At 45.1% G+C, this 14,074-nt stretch overlaps 1 protein-coding gene across 1 annotated transcript; it reads left to right on the top strand.

The window, feature by feature from the left end:
- Positions 1-12,519: 12,519 nt before the first annotated feature.
- LOC125522522 (E3 ubiquitin-protein ligase SINA-like 10) lies at positions 12,520-13,939 on the top strand. The gene is made up of 2 exons (XM_048687574.1): positions 12,520-12,851; positions 12,992-13,939. The coding sequence occupies exons 1-2, from the start codon at positions 12,630-12,632 to the stop codon at positions 13,721-13,723; spliced, it is 954 nt and encodes a 317-aa protein (XP_048543531.1). The 5' UTR covers positions 12,520-12,629; the 3' UTR covers positions 13,724-13,939.
- Positions 13,940-14,074: the final 135 nt, after the last annotated feature.

The following is a 14,074-nucleotide window of genomic DNA, read 5'->3' as shown; positions in this document are numbered from 1 at the left end:
CCAGAGGATTGTATTTAACAAAACATGTGTCAATATTTACACACTTATCCGTGTTCCTCCAAGTATGTCCATGTTCCTGTCATTTGGATGCTATGTCTGGTATAGGTATTTAGAGACAGTATACTCAACCACCTACGCCCTTTCACAGTGATTTGACAGGCTTTACCGTCTGATCTACCTCTTCAACGCTCAAGATCATCTTCGATCGGCCGAGACGTCACTCGAACCGATTTTCGATCCTCACTTCGCGTTAACTAGGCTGGCCCGCCGTTACACGGCGGCTACTTCTCAGGTTGAAGCCTCTTTTGATTTGGAGGAATTTTGTAAGAATTTCATAGGGTAGGATTTTTATAGAAAAAATTCCTATAGAGTCTTTTGGTTCGTAGGAATGAAATCCAATTTCTATGAAGAAATTCTTCATATCCTTCACATTTCATAGGAAAATAAACATTAGCTAGACTCAATGGAAAAAAATTCTTTGATGTGAAACAAATGGCATCTCCTTTCCTATTCCTACTCATAGGATTTAAGATGCATGTCATCTCATTTCCTATGACTTTTCTATTCCTATGATTTTTCTATCCTATGAACCAAAGGAAGCCTGAGCTTTTTTTTTGTGGAAACTCAGGTTGAGCAGGCGTCTTGTGGTAAATTGACCTGACAATACTACAAATGGGCCGCTCTCGCTGTCCTAACAATGTTGGCCTCGCTACTCATGTTGACCCCTCCTCATAATGGTAGGATGTGTGTGCCTGCATTCATAAGAGTGATTATATATGCATATATATGAGTGTCTGTGTCTGTACTGTGTTAGAAAAATATACATACATGACCTTTGGGTTCAGGCTATCCATATATAATGGGTTTGTAGAGTGAGTTAATATTGTGTACAATACAATGATCAATTAATTAACTAGTTAAACCACTATGCCTTCTCATTGGAAATGGTATGTTTTAATCTTTAGCGTTAATTCAGTTAGGTGGTGTGCTGAAGCAAAACCCGTCCATGATTGATTGTTCAGATCACGGTGACTTGACCTATTATGCATGTCATAGATTCGACACAAACAAACGCTCAAGTTATACCGAGGTTAGACCCAACTAATATGAAAGGAACAATGGTGTCCATGCCCATGGTGTCACATGAGGTAAACCAAAAAGATTACTACCATGGCCATGACAATACATAATCATCCTGTTTCTCATTAATAATGGGGGGTGGTCGACTTCTACACACGACAGTGCCTTGACACCCGGACACGTCTGCAGACATATAGACATATAGCTGGGGAACTTCGGCCTACCGCGGTGTCTGCGCGCGCCCCTCCGGTGCCTTCTCTGTTGAGATCCGGTCTGGCAAGATGCGCCTCAGCCTCGGCACTTTCGACATCACCCACGAGGCCGCCTGCACGTACAACGCGGTAGTGTGGCGCCTCCAGCAGCCTCGTATGGACATGAACTTCCCCGACGTGCCGACGAGGATCGTCGCGACAACCGAAGGCGGGAGCGCCGTCTCGGCATCGCCGAGATGGATGAGGAAGCCATGGTGCTGTGGCGCCAACGCTTCTCGCAAGACATCATCAACGAGAGCGAGTTCAACGCGCAAAGGAGGACGGAGCGAGCCGCCTATCGCGAGGACAGGCGTACGCGGAAGGCGGACGCTCAATTCAACATCGAGCTAGGAGCAGCGTCGACCTGGGACTCCGACGACGATCTGTATCTTGACACCTTCATTCAGACGTCGGAGGAGAACATCACCGAGTCGGAGGAGGACGACGAGGAGTAGTTGAACTATCTTTTTTTTATCTAGCTATGCTACTATCTATGCTATGAACTATCTATGTATCTTTTTTATTTATCTATCTATACCTATCTATGAGTATCGAGTCGGAGTCGAATGTGTATCGAGTCGGGGTAGAAGGAGAAGACGGCGAGTAGTAAAAATATATAGTGCATTTGTTGGAGCGGCGCGCGCAATTATTTGCAGCGGCCGTTGGAGCCAGCGCTCCACGACACGCAAAAACTGACTATTCCAATGATGTAAACATTTTTTTAGCACGCCGTGCGTTACATGTCTATTGAAGATACTCTTATAGGCAGAGAAGGATATAGAAAAGATTAGCAACAAGGTAGGAGTACGCGACAGATAACTCCAAGCTCCTATAGACGTGGAGAGGAGCAGGGGCTGTTTTTTTCACGGAAGAATAGGAGAGAACAGTGTGGCTGTGATCCTAAAAAAAACAGTGTGGCTGTCCAGGGCCAGCAGCAGAGCCACACCCAAGGCCGATTCGTGCCAGTGCAATAATCGCCAATGCACGTAGACTTCACTGGTCCCGTTCAGCTCAAATGAAAGCAAGGCACAAAAAGGGGGCTCGCCAGGTCCAGCTTCGCGTGACTACTGCTCACCTCATTTCAGGCAAACAGGCCCGGAGGCTTTAGCTCTGCACTTCATGTTGCCTCCGTCTGAGCCAGTGGCGGCGCCAGGAATTGCTGGCTGGGTATTCACCCAAATTTTTTTTACTCTAAATGCAATATATGATCAAATAGTACGAGAATTTCAATATCTGAACCAAATAGTGCGGCTATTGCAATATATGAACAAAATAGTACGCCATAATGACAATAGAATGTTTTGGATGTGTCAAACCATAATAATTATAAAAAAAACATGGATACAAAAGTACCTTTTGATTGATAAAATGATGATATGATTGATATCAGACCTTACAATATAACTTTGCGGTTGCCTTTCTGGAAACGATTGATGACATCCTCATCCTTTACTTGATTGAAGAATTCTCTCTCAACAAATGTAACCAAACAATTGCTTAAGTAATCATCACCCATTTTGCTCCTTAGCTTATTCTTCACATAATTCATTGAAGAGAATACCCTTTCAACACTAGCAGTAGCAACTGGCAGAATCAATACCAACTTAAGAAGCTTGTAAACAATATGATATTGTTCATGCTTGTTTGTCTCTACAAGCATAACTGAAAGTTGACACAGATTCTTTAAGTTTTGAAACCTTTCATCTCTACGCACATGAGTAACATACATGTTTAGTTGCCATGGAAGTCTTGCCAGTTCATCACTTGTGAAATCATTAGCATAAAATTTTGTAGCAAGCCTAACCAACTTCTCCTGATCATAAGCAGCAAATAGACGAAGTGGACAAAATGCTGCCATGCAAGAAAGTAGCTGTGTGCTTACCTCATCAAATCTGCCATTGAGTTCACTTATTTGCCTATCAATGACAGCCACAAACATATCAACTTTGAAACGGTGGTAATTCATCGCACCATTACATAAACCCCTTTTAGGCCGGCCAACGGGAAAGTAAGGACCCTTCATATCAACAACTTTGATCTTATGCTTTGTACAAAAACATGTGACCTTTGTGAGAAAATCATCCCATCCAGCGTCGGTCCTCAAACACTCCAAGTGATACTTTGTGAAATCAACAAGCTCAATAGCATGAACAATATCTTCATCTTGCTTTTGCAAAGCTCTACATAGCTCACCGTGTATCCAAATATTTCTTGCATCAAGTGTGCTATGAAAACAAACTCAAATGATCGAAATGGTGTCAATATAGATAGAGCTGCTTGGGCCTCCGCACCATGATACTCGTCTCCAATCTTGATGAGGACTCGTCGTAGTGCACCATACATAGAGATGACATGGTTCACGGTTTTGAAGTGAGAGCCCCAACGTGTATCACATGGCCTTCCCAAACCCATTTCCTGATTCAACCCACTCCCTGTTTCCACTTCTTCCAATTCCAATGCATCAATGAGTTCCTCGGCCTGAGCTATCCGAAGCATTCTCATCTTTTTACAAGACATGCTAAGAGCATTTAACAAGTGTGCAAGTTGCTGAAAGAACCAAGTGCAATCACCACTCTCCTTAGCAACAGCAACAAGAGTTAACTGTAGCTGATGAGCAAAACAATGAAAATAATAGGCAGAAGGGGACTCATCCATAATCAGTTTTTTTAGGCCATTAACATTACCTTTCATGTTACTAGCTCCATCATATCCTTGCCCACGAACCATTGCAAAGGTCAAATTGTGTGTCATAAGCAGTTTCTGAATTGCAACTTTAAGTGTCAAAGAGGTAGTATCTTCAACATGAGCAAGACCAAGGAATCTTACAACCGCCCTTCCTTTCTTTTCAACATAACGCAAGCAAACAGCCAACTATTCATTCTGATACACATCACTAGACTCATCTGCAAGTATTGCAAAATGACCACCATCAAGTTCTTCAATGATTAGTTTAGTAGTCTCCTCTGCACAATTTTTTATCACCTCTTGTTGTATATCATGGTGAGTCATCTTGCAGTTTTGTGGAGCATTCTTGAGAACAACCCTGTCAACCTCTTCAAAATTTCCTGCTAGCCAATTTAAAAGCTCAAGGAAATTTCCTTTGTTTAGTGAGCTTTCACTTTCATCATGTCCTCTAAATGCCAAGCCTTGGTGCAATAGAAATCGCACACATTTGAGTGTCCATGTCAAACACTGCTTATACAAAGGCTTGTATTGTGAGGTGTTTGAAGCAATAGGCTCCCGAATTGATGATTGTGGTGTAGTGAACATATCATACTTCTCTTGAGCTTGAGCATGAGCACTACTAACATCACCTTCATGTTTCTTCAATCTCGACTTCATGTTCCAGTTCCTAAATCCCTTCTTCACAAAAGCATCTCCACCAGGACATTTTGTTTTATCCTTGAACAAATAGCAAACAAAACAGAAAGCACTATCTTTGCCCACACTATACTCAATCCATGGAAATTCTTTAAACCAAGCAGGACAAAAGCGACGCTCTTTTCCACTTTTATTTGTAATGTAAAACTTATGTTTTTTTGGTTGACATCGCCCCATCTCAATATATCTCCTTCTTACTCTATCTTGGTCATTGACAGCATACGCTGAGATGGGAATCCGCTTCCTAGGATCGGGTTCAAGTGCATCCAAATCTGCTTGCATTGGTTCATCATCTTCATCAATAGATTCGTCATCTTCTACATGAGGTGTTGAGGTTTCGCCTCTACTCTTTGGTTGTTGCCATAACACCAACTGCAAATTGCTCTCATTCCTCTCAAGATGAACAGGAGAAGCACAAGTACTAGATGCAGCTGCTGCCTGATTCGGTGTGGATGATTCATATCTTTTCTTTGTCTTTGAAGCCTTTTCCCACATTGCAAATATGCTACTACCAGCAATCTTATTTTTCATCATCTACAGTACAAGAAAACAAAGAAACAGAAAAATTAAAACTTGCATCTAGTCCATTATAGAAACAAATCCAGAAATTAGAGGCATTGGAATCAGCCACTGATTGGAATTGGAGGAGAACTGGAGGAGGGGACGAACCAGAGGACTGGGACGAACTGCTGCTACTCGGGGACGAACTGGAGGAGGGGGGCCGGCGGGGTCGGTGGGCGGGGGCCGGCGGGGCTGGGGCGCCGCCGCTGCGGCTGCGGGGGTGGAAACGGGGGGCGCCGGCGGACCGGCACCGGCTGGTCCGTCGCCTGCTGCTCCGCCTCCGGGCTGCTGCATCGCGGGCGGGATGCCGGACGCGGCCACGCGGGATCTGGGACTTGGAGAGTCGGAGAGATGAGGAGAGGCGAGAGCAGAACCGGGCGAGAGGGAGAGTGGCAGACACAGGGCAACTGTGTCTAGTTACTCGCGTGAGTCGGGCGACTGGGCATGCGTACGAGGAGTCGAGGATAGGGCGAGACCGCGAGAGGCGTGGGCTCTGGGCCTCTTGCAACATGGGCTCTTGGGTATGTATACGTATAATTTTTTTTTGCATCAAAATCTTGGGTATTCCTATGAATACAGGAGCATACCCCTGGCGCCGCCTCTGGTCTGAGCCGTCTCAGTTTAGAAACCACTATGGGTTGGGGCGCCACCTTGTGGCGCCTCCTCAAAGGAAGTTGGGGCGGTGCCAAGTTGGCAGTCGCTCAGTCCAGTTGCTTTTTTGCAATCTTCATAAACACATGAAAATGGCATGTTAGAAGAAGCCATACTATAAATTTTGGAAGAGCTAAATAAATGACACTCATATACAATGAGATTAGGACATCTTCATCGAGCTTCAGTCGTTCATTGCAATTTATAAAAGAAAAAACAGGACACTAATCATAACAAAAACTAAAAACCAAAGAAAAAACAGGATACCGATCAAGGTTGATGACGCCCGCGCCCGAGCCGCCAGCCTCGTCGTTGTTGGCGGCCAACACCAACCCTCGGAGCACGGCAATACAACAATACATAGTCATTCAAATAACCGCAAAATGAGATAAACTGAGGGTACCTATGTGATTTCCCGGAAATGATCCCTAGAAATATCCAATTGAATTGCTTGGGGAGCTTTATGATACACCACCATAGTGAGATCTGTCGATTTGCCCATGTGGACGCTGGATGTAGAGGGAAACCATGCCTGCTCAAGTCCCATTCCAAAGGATGCATTGGACTGTAAAAAGACCACATATGAGAATGAAATGCACCATCATTGCGTTTCTTTTAACAAACTTTGCAAAAGTTGCATCAAGCCACCTATTTTAAGTTTTTAACATGCCACTTTTTGTAACCGAACTCAAATAACACTGCTATTCAAATATGAGAAAAGTTATAGATTAATGATTAAAAAAAGTTTGTTTTCTTGAAAAGTGTATCAAACTTCTAGGAGAAGGCTATACAATATTTTACTAAACTCAATACTTTCAGGCCGTTTTTTTAAATGAATGCATCCCTCATCGAGTCATATTTTCTAGTACCCCCTACAAATTCTTTAAAGAATAGTACAACATGACATAGTAATGCAATGCCTAGAGTTAAACCTATCAACTTTGGCATTTACATATTTGAATTTGTACCATTGTTCCTGCCATCTTCTGTTACATAGTTATAACTGAATTAGTATGGAATCATTGTTACTGAAACAATACATAAGAACATGCAGTCTGCATGTCAAGTTTTCTCTCAGAATAAATTTAGGTACACGTCACAATAAAACCAGAGTAGTGATTGTTCAACAGAAAACTGGTAGTTCACTTTGTTTCCTATATCCAGTTGCCTCTAGTAAGATTTTTACTGCAAGCAAAAAACATGGAACAAATCTGAATTAGATTCATAATTAAAATCTGCAGATTTGAAAAAAACAGGGACCATTATAACAGAACATGGAAACTAAGAAGTAGTTCTTATTCGAACAACTTAGATTGGTGATTGTGTACTGAGAGGGCGAATGGTGAGTCCATACAAGCCAATCTCCTTACCGTTCGTTGAGTTTTCTAAGGTTGGCGATTGTATTTGCGGCATACCATTTGATGTATGGTATGACAGCATGATGATCTACCTTGTTCTGGATAAGTGGGTCTCTTCACTTTATATTTCGGTGCTACCGTTTGGCTTCTCAATGATGACCACGATAATGTTAACTTTGATGGAATGACCATTTACGGAGGACAAGTATGGACCTGCAATTCAGAATTACAAAAATAGTGGTTAGCCTCCATACACGTAAAATGAGATGGGCATGTATGAAGAATAAATATCTATTGAAGTTGAAAGCCAAAAGTTTAAATCCAGTATGAAGAAGTAACGTTAACATGACTTCAAGGGTTACAGTGTGGTGTTTGTGAAGGATTCAGAAGTGATTAATTAATACATTCAGAAATGCTCATTCAGAATCAGAACTGCATAGATATTCAACTTAGAGAACTTGTTTACTGGAACAAGTTTCCACTTTGGGTATACGAGCCTGTTAAGATGTTCAACTTTTTGTTAGCAGCTCTTGCAAAGATGACTCAAGATATTATCATGACAAGGGGGAGAAATAGAACAGAGAAGGATCAAAAAGAAGTGCTTGCTAAGGAAGAATACAAAATAAGAACACTGTCTTAAATGTGTGTTTTCCATCCTTATACAACCCTTTGTTGACCACTAAACTACCTCACAATACTATTTACACTGATAGAATGATGGTTATGCTACTTATTTCGTGGGTCGGCAAATCTAAAGGATATATAGCGTGCCCCCTAATATAATAGATAATAAAAGGGACAATTACATTTCTGCCCCTAACTGGAACCCACTACTCAAATTTGCCCCTAATTTCAATGTGTGCTCAAATTTGCCCCTCTACCGTTAGTTGCCCTTATAGAAATGCCCTTCTGCGCCGTTACCGTCTGGTCAAACAACTTTGACCATCTCGAAAAAAATAGTAAAATCAAAAAAATCTGAAATTTTGTAGGATTGAAACTACTCATGTGCGCAAGGTGCGTGCAAATTTTCGTGCTATTTAGACATATCAGGAGCTCGTGGCAAAGGAAAACAATAAATTTGTACATCTTTGAATAGTAAATTCAAAAAATAGCAAGAAAATTCAAAAACATATGAAATTTTTTGGCATCCAAGATGCTCGGGGGCACAAGGCGTGTGCAAAATTTTGTTATCAAATGACATGCGAGGAGCTCTCGCAAAAAAAACCAAAATAGTGTATTTTTTACAAGTTTTTTTCTTAGACAAATTTTGTTTTTTTTTCTCCACGAGCTCCTACAATGTCCAAACACAAAAAAAATTTGCACACACCTTCCACACCTAAGCATCTTGGATGCCAAAAGAATTCATATTTTTTTGAATTTTTTTGCTATTTTTTTAATTTATGGTTCACACACATACATATTTACTGTTTTCCTTCGCCACGAGCTCCTAGAATGTCCAAACAACATGAAAATTTGCACGCACCTTGCGAACCTGAGTACCTTCGATCCCATAAAATTTCAGATTTTTTTGACTTTTTTTGCTATTTTTTCGAGATGGTCAAAGCTGTTTGACCAGACGGTAACGGCACAGAAGGGCATTTTTATAAGGGCAACTAACGACAGAGGAGCAAATTTGAGCACACATTGAAATTAGGGGCAAATTTGAGTAGTGGGTTCCAGTTAGGGGCAGAAATGGAATTGTCCCATAATAAAATGAGTGATGGACACGTAAATATTCCAAAGGTACAGGTGACAAGTCCTCTTCCAGAATTCATGATCATCACAATACTAATATGACATACATTTTATATTAAGGAGACACCACATAAGAACACACACTATAATGCAATAAACAGGATTCTATGTAGTATCACTACTCAATAACAAAAAATTGGTAGCCTTAAATCCAAAGAGAGTATACGACATCCTTTGTTCTTCCCTATCCATCCCCCCTTTTTCCAACAATTGAAACCACCGAGTACAAAAAAATATGAATATTGTAAGAATAAAACTATCCCAATGGCATTGAAGACCATTATGTTCCTAGGATTTATTTGTTCTGAACTATGAAAGCCAACTTTTCACCCTAAACAACACAACAACATCACATACTAAAAAGCTAGATAAGATACCTAACATCACCTTGTTGTCTTCTTCCAAGACTAAAAAGTATGATCAAGAAACCCGTCGCAAGTATCTGGGCATACAGTATACAAAAATATCTGTCAATAATCAGAAATCTAGCACCAAATAAAACATTGCGAGGCTTGCTAATTGTACTATGGAAACTGTGGCACCGTTGCTACACAGAGAATCTATACATCAGGCATAAAAATTTGCCGAAAGATTACATGCACTTGAGTTCTGTGGCTGAGTCGTAAAATTATAGGTTTATATATGGAATAGGAAACCAGTTTAAGTAAGGTAGCAAACCCCGGTTTCTATTTTCCAAGCAAAGTACAGGTATTTATTCCCCTGTCTTGGACAAGACAGAAATTGGTATGTATGTTCAAACTCTATTTTTCCAAGCAAAGTACATGTATTTATTCCCCTGTCTTGGACAAGACAGAAATTGGTATGTATGTTCAAACTGGCCCAATGCTACATGTACCTCAGTATTAGGTATTATTCCCCTGTCCGATAATGCTAATAATAATTATTTTTCCAGAGAAGCAAACTAAGGAGTTACTTAAATATAAAGGTCCGACCTCATACTTCCGAGCAATAGGCGCCAATAGGAACCATAGTGTGATAATAATCCATGTTTTCATAGTGAGTGTCATCAACAAGATATCTGCAGTAGTGGAATTCACACCACATTGGTCATTTGCGCTAACATTTTACAGAAAATAAGGGGTTGTCATATACATTACCAGGTAATCTCTATTTGTCTCGAATAAATATAAAATTTCTTTTTTGTTCCACCAGATTGTCCTCAGGTATATATTTGAACTTCTACAAGATGAACAAATAATTGTTATAAGGAGCCCGGACTGGAAATAAAAATCCAAACATTGTGAGAAGACCTTATCAGTTATTCTTCATCCTCAAACAACACTGCATCCCTGTGCCCAAGACGACATCCAGACATGACCATGGACAGCCGCTGCGCCGGCGACCTAGGTATGACAGATCGAGTCGATGGCGCCCCGAGGAAGCCATAGGCCAGGAGATGGCGGCGAGGGATGGGAGGAGCAGATGTGACGCATCACGCAAGAGGAGAGAGCGGGATCCCTTCGCCCTTCTCTGAAGTCGCTGCCACTGTGGGCGCATGAGCCCGGGCAGGAGACGCCGCGATAGACCGAGGAAGGAGGGACGAGCGGGGCCCCGCCACCCTCATGATGACCTGCTCCTTCCACCGCCCCCATCCCCAATCTCCTCGCCTCTCGTGACCTAAATCATCCACCACTCCCTTGATCTGCGATGTTCACAACTCCTGCTGCTGCTAGGGCTCGGTGGGGGCTGTTAGTACCGCACCGGCGGAGGGGAGACGAGGTAGGCTAGGAGTGTGTTGCTGCAATGGGATGGAGATGGGGTGCGGCAATGGCGGCGGCGGCGGCGAGGCAGAGGAGTAGTTGCGTGCGGAGATGAATATTGGGGTTTGCTTCGTGAGAAAAAGCAGAAGGGGGTGTTATTTTAGTCTTTGCCCAATCGACTCTCCCAGTGAACCTTTTTTTTGTCTCTAGCGATCCGACGTGGACACCTCGAGGATGCGCTCTTGATGCGCACGTTAATGCTTCTCGATTGTACATTGTACTATGCCAGGTACCGGACGAGTGGCCTCCCTAGCCCGTGTCTTCCGCAGCAGCCCTGGCTGACAGCTATGCCTGGCCATGGGCAACCTAGTCATGGGCAGCCTGGTCTGAACGGCCAACGTTGCTCAGGAGCTGTGCCTATGCCTAGATTTTAAGCCCGAAGGCCGGGCTGAGCTGGGTCTGGGCCCGCCACATTTGCCATTTAACAAAGAGGCCCCACCCGAGGCCTGACGGGCTTTTACATTGACGGGTTGGGCTTGAGCCTGATTTCTAGGACCGACGCCCGAGCCGGGCTGGGCCTAGACCTGGATTTTTTGCGTCAGGCTTGGTCAGGCTCGGCCTGAAGCCCGGCCCGGCCCGAGGGATGGCCAGGTATACTCACACAGCACAACTGCTTAGCTTTCTTCGTTGCAAGCGCCGCCTCAGTCAGCACGCCCCTTGCTTTGCGCTTGCCCTTTTCGTCAAGGAGATGAGTGGCGCGCAGTGACTCAGTCAGCCTAATTTTGATGAGTTGGTCGTTGAGGCGGTGTCGGCAGAAGCTTCTACGATGATCCTGGACCGGTCCTCAGCCCATGCCAACACGAGGTCCGGGTCTGCAAGGACCCAGTCTGGCGTGGCGAACAACTACAAGGAGACGAAGCCGCACCATCGTCATTGCCCTTCTCTCATCGGAGCCGGGACAAACTTTGTTATAGTAGAAATCAAGAAGTTGTCGTGTCAAGGCCCCAAAGGGCCAGCACACCGGAACAACAACTGTCGTCGGTGAAGAGAAACCTAAATCAGAAGGATCCAATGTGTATACACACGTATGCGGACGAACATAGACCAGATCCAAACAAATTCATCAAAGACAAATACCGACCGAGTTTCGCGAGATTCGCCGGAGACATACCTTCTCCCATCCTTCGATGATGCTAGATGCACCACCGGGACGAGGGCTAGATGAAAAGAACCTTATTTAACCTTTAGAAAACCGTTGCTTCGCCTTCAACAACAAATCCTCGCACCCCGTCCGAACGCATTAAGAACATTTAGTGAGGTTGATTTTGGCTTTACTTCACTCCAACAACTCATGTGGTGTGCCCTTTGTATCTGCTTTTTGATTGATTTTTCTAAATAATTAGAAAATCTTCGTTGTCCCTTTCAAGATGCCATATGACAAAATCTTACTCCCTCCATCTCACAATATAAGATCGTTTCTCAAGCTATATTTCAATAGTTTTATATACATTTTAAATTGCAGGGATGTTTAATCAATCAATATTTGTATGTCTAATTTTATTGTTCCTTGGCAACCCATGGCATTCAACTAATTTAGCATAAGACCAAATCTCACACCGTCAGTTTCGTAAAGCAACAATAAAGAGATAAATTATCGCAAATAAAAGTCTGCATTGAGCATTCAAATCGAATAATCACTGAGCCTGCACGGACTCAAATTATTGTACCAGCTTCTTTCCTTATTGGGAATGCTCTGCCGGCTCCACATTCCGGCTGCCACCCAGTTTTCCTCTTCGGTCCTGGGTGGGTCACCGCAGTTCCTCCATTATTTCACCATCGAGCACGCACACACGCCGCGGCCAGAAATAGCAATGGAGGGAGGGGAGAGCAGCGGCAAGAGGGCGAGCGCAGAGGAAGTGAAGTCAGAGCCAGAGGAAGGAGAGGTGCTGATGATGATGCAGGACGGAGGCGAAGGAGGCGGCGCGTCGGTGGCGGCGGAGTCCATGGCGCCGGCGCAGATCGACGTGAGGATGGACCTGACGCTGCTCCACTGCCAGGGCTGCCTCCTCCCCCTGAAGCCCCCCGTCTTCAAGGTGATCCCTTCTTTCCCCTCGCCCCCAGAGAGCGACCACATATTATTTCTGGAAGAAATCCATGTCCGTCTACCATCTTGCAAGTGCAACGGGCATGGAAGCTGATGATTTGGGGGTTGTGTTGCGTTTTCTGGCCGCAGTGCGAGGCCGCCGGGCACGTCGTGTGCTACCACTGCCGCGCCGTCCACAGCACCATCTGCAGCCGCGCCAGCACGCACTGCGGCGAGCTGGACGCCGTGGTGGGCGCCGCCAAGGTGCCGTGCGCCTACAGGGCGTTCGGCTGCGAGCGGCACGTGGTGTACCACGAGGCCGCGGACCACCAGCGCGCGTGCCACTGCGCGCCCTGCTCCTGCCCGGACCCGGCGTGCGGCTTCGCGGGCAACTGCGCGGCGCTCCTCGACCACTTCGCCGCCGTCCACCGGCGCCCCGCCGCCACGGTCCGCTACGGCCGGGCCCGGGACCTCGGCCTCTCCGTGTCGCGCCGCTGGCACGCGCTCGTCGGGGAGGAGGACGGCAGCGCGTTCCTCGTGTCCCTGGGCCCGCTCGGCGCGGCCACCGCCGTGTCGCTGGTCTGCGTCAGGCCGGACGGCGAGGCGGCGCCGCAGTTCTGGTGCAAGCTCTCCGTGGAGCGCCTGGGCGGCGACAACAGGGACAGGCTGGTCCTCATGGCCTCCGCGGTGAGCAGCAGCGCGCTGTCCACCGGCGCGCCGGCGCCGGGGCAGGGGATGTTCTTGGCCGTGCCCCAGGAGCTGCTCTCCGGCGACACGCTCACGCTCACCGTCCGCATTGATATGATCCGGCCTGCCGCCGGCGCTGCCGCCGCTCCCAAGTCGACAACACCACAGCCTAGGACGGCTAGGAGGATGCAGTGAAGTATATGCGGCCCACGATCTTCCGCACTGTGCATGTTATGTCTATGAGACTATGAGCTGTGTAGGTAGTAGTAATGCAGCTACTGGTTTGTAAGTACTACTTATTTGATTGAGTGAGTGCAACCAATTGAAGTTAATTTGGAGATCCTGAACCGGGGTATATTATCTGAACCTGCATTAGAGTATGTAGAGTGAAGTGCATTTTTTGAACCATTTTTTGTTCTAGCTGCTTTTAATGTACTGTATCAGGTTGTTCATGTTCAGGTTCTTTAGGGTTTTGTTCGCAGGAAATGAACTTCTGCAAATCATTTTTTCAGATTGGCATGAACAAGATGCATCTAAATGTATCAT

The sequence above is a fragment of the Triticum urartu genome, chromosome 7 (genome assembly GCF_003073215.2).
Source record: "Triticum urartu cultivar G1812 chromosome 7, Tu2.1, whole genome shotgun sequence".
Taxonomy (NCBI): domain Eukaryota; kingdom Viridiplantae; phylum Streptophyta; class Magnoliopsida; order Poales; family Poaceae; genus Triticum; species Triticum urartu.
The sequence above is the reverse complement of the archived record's forward strand: the minus strand, read 5'-3'. Positions and strand labels throughout refer to the sequence as shown.

Excerpts from the sequence above, each read along its gene's own strand:
- LOC125522522 (XM_048687574.1), top strand. The coding sequence starts at position 12,630 with ATGGAGGGAGGGGAGAGCAGCGGCAAGAGGGCGAGCGCAGAGGAAGTG. Across the intron at positions 12,852-12,991 it reads TGAAGCCCCCCGTCTTCAAG|TGCGAGGCCGCCGGGCACGT; the intron begins GTGATCCCTTCT and ends TTCTGGCCGCAG.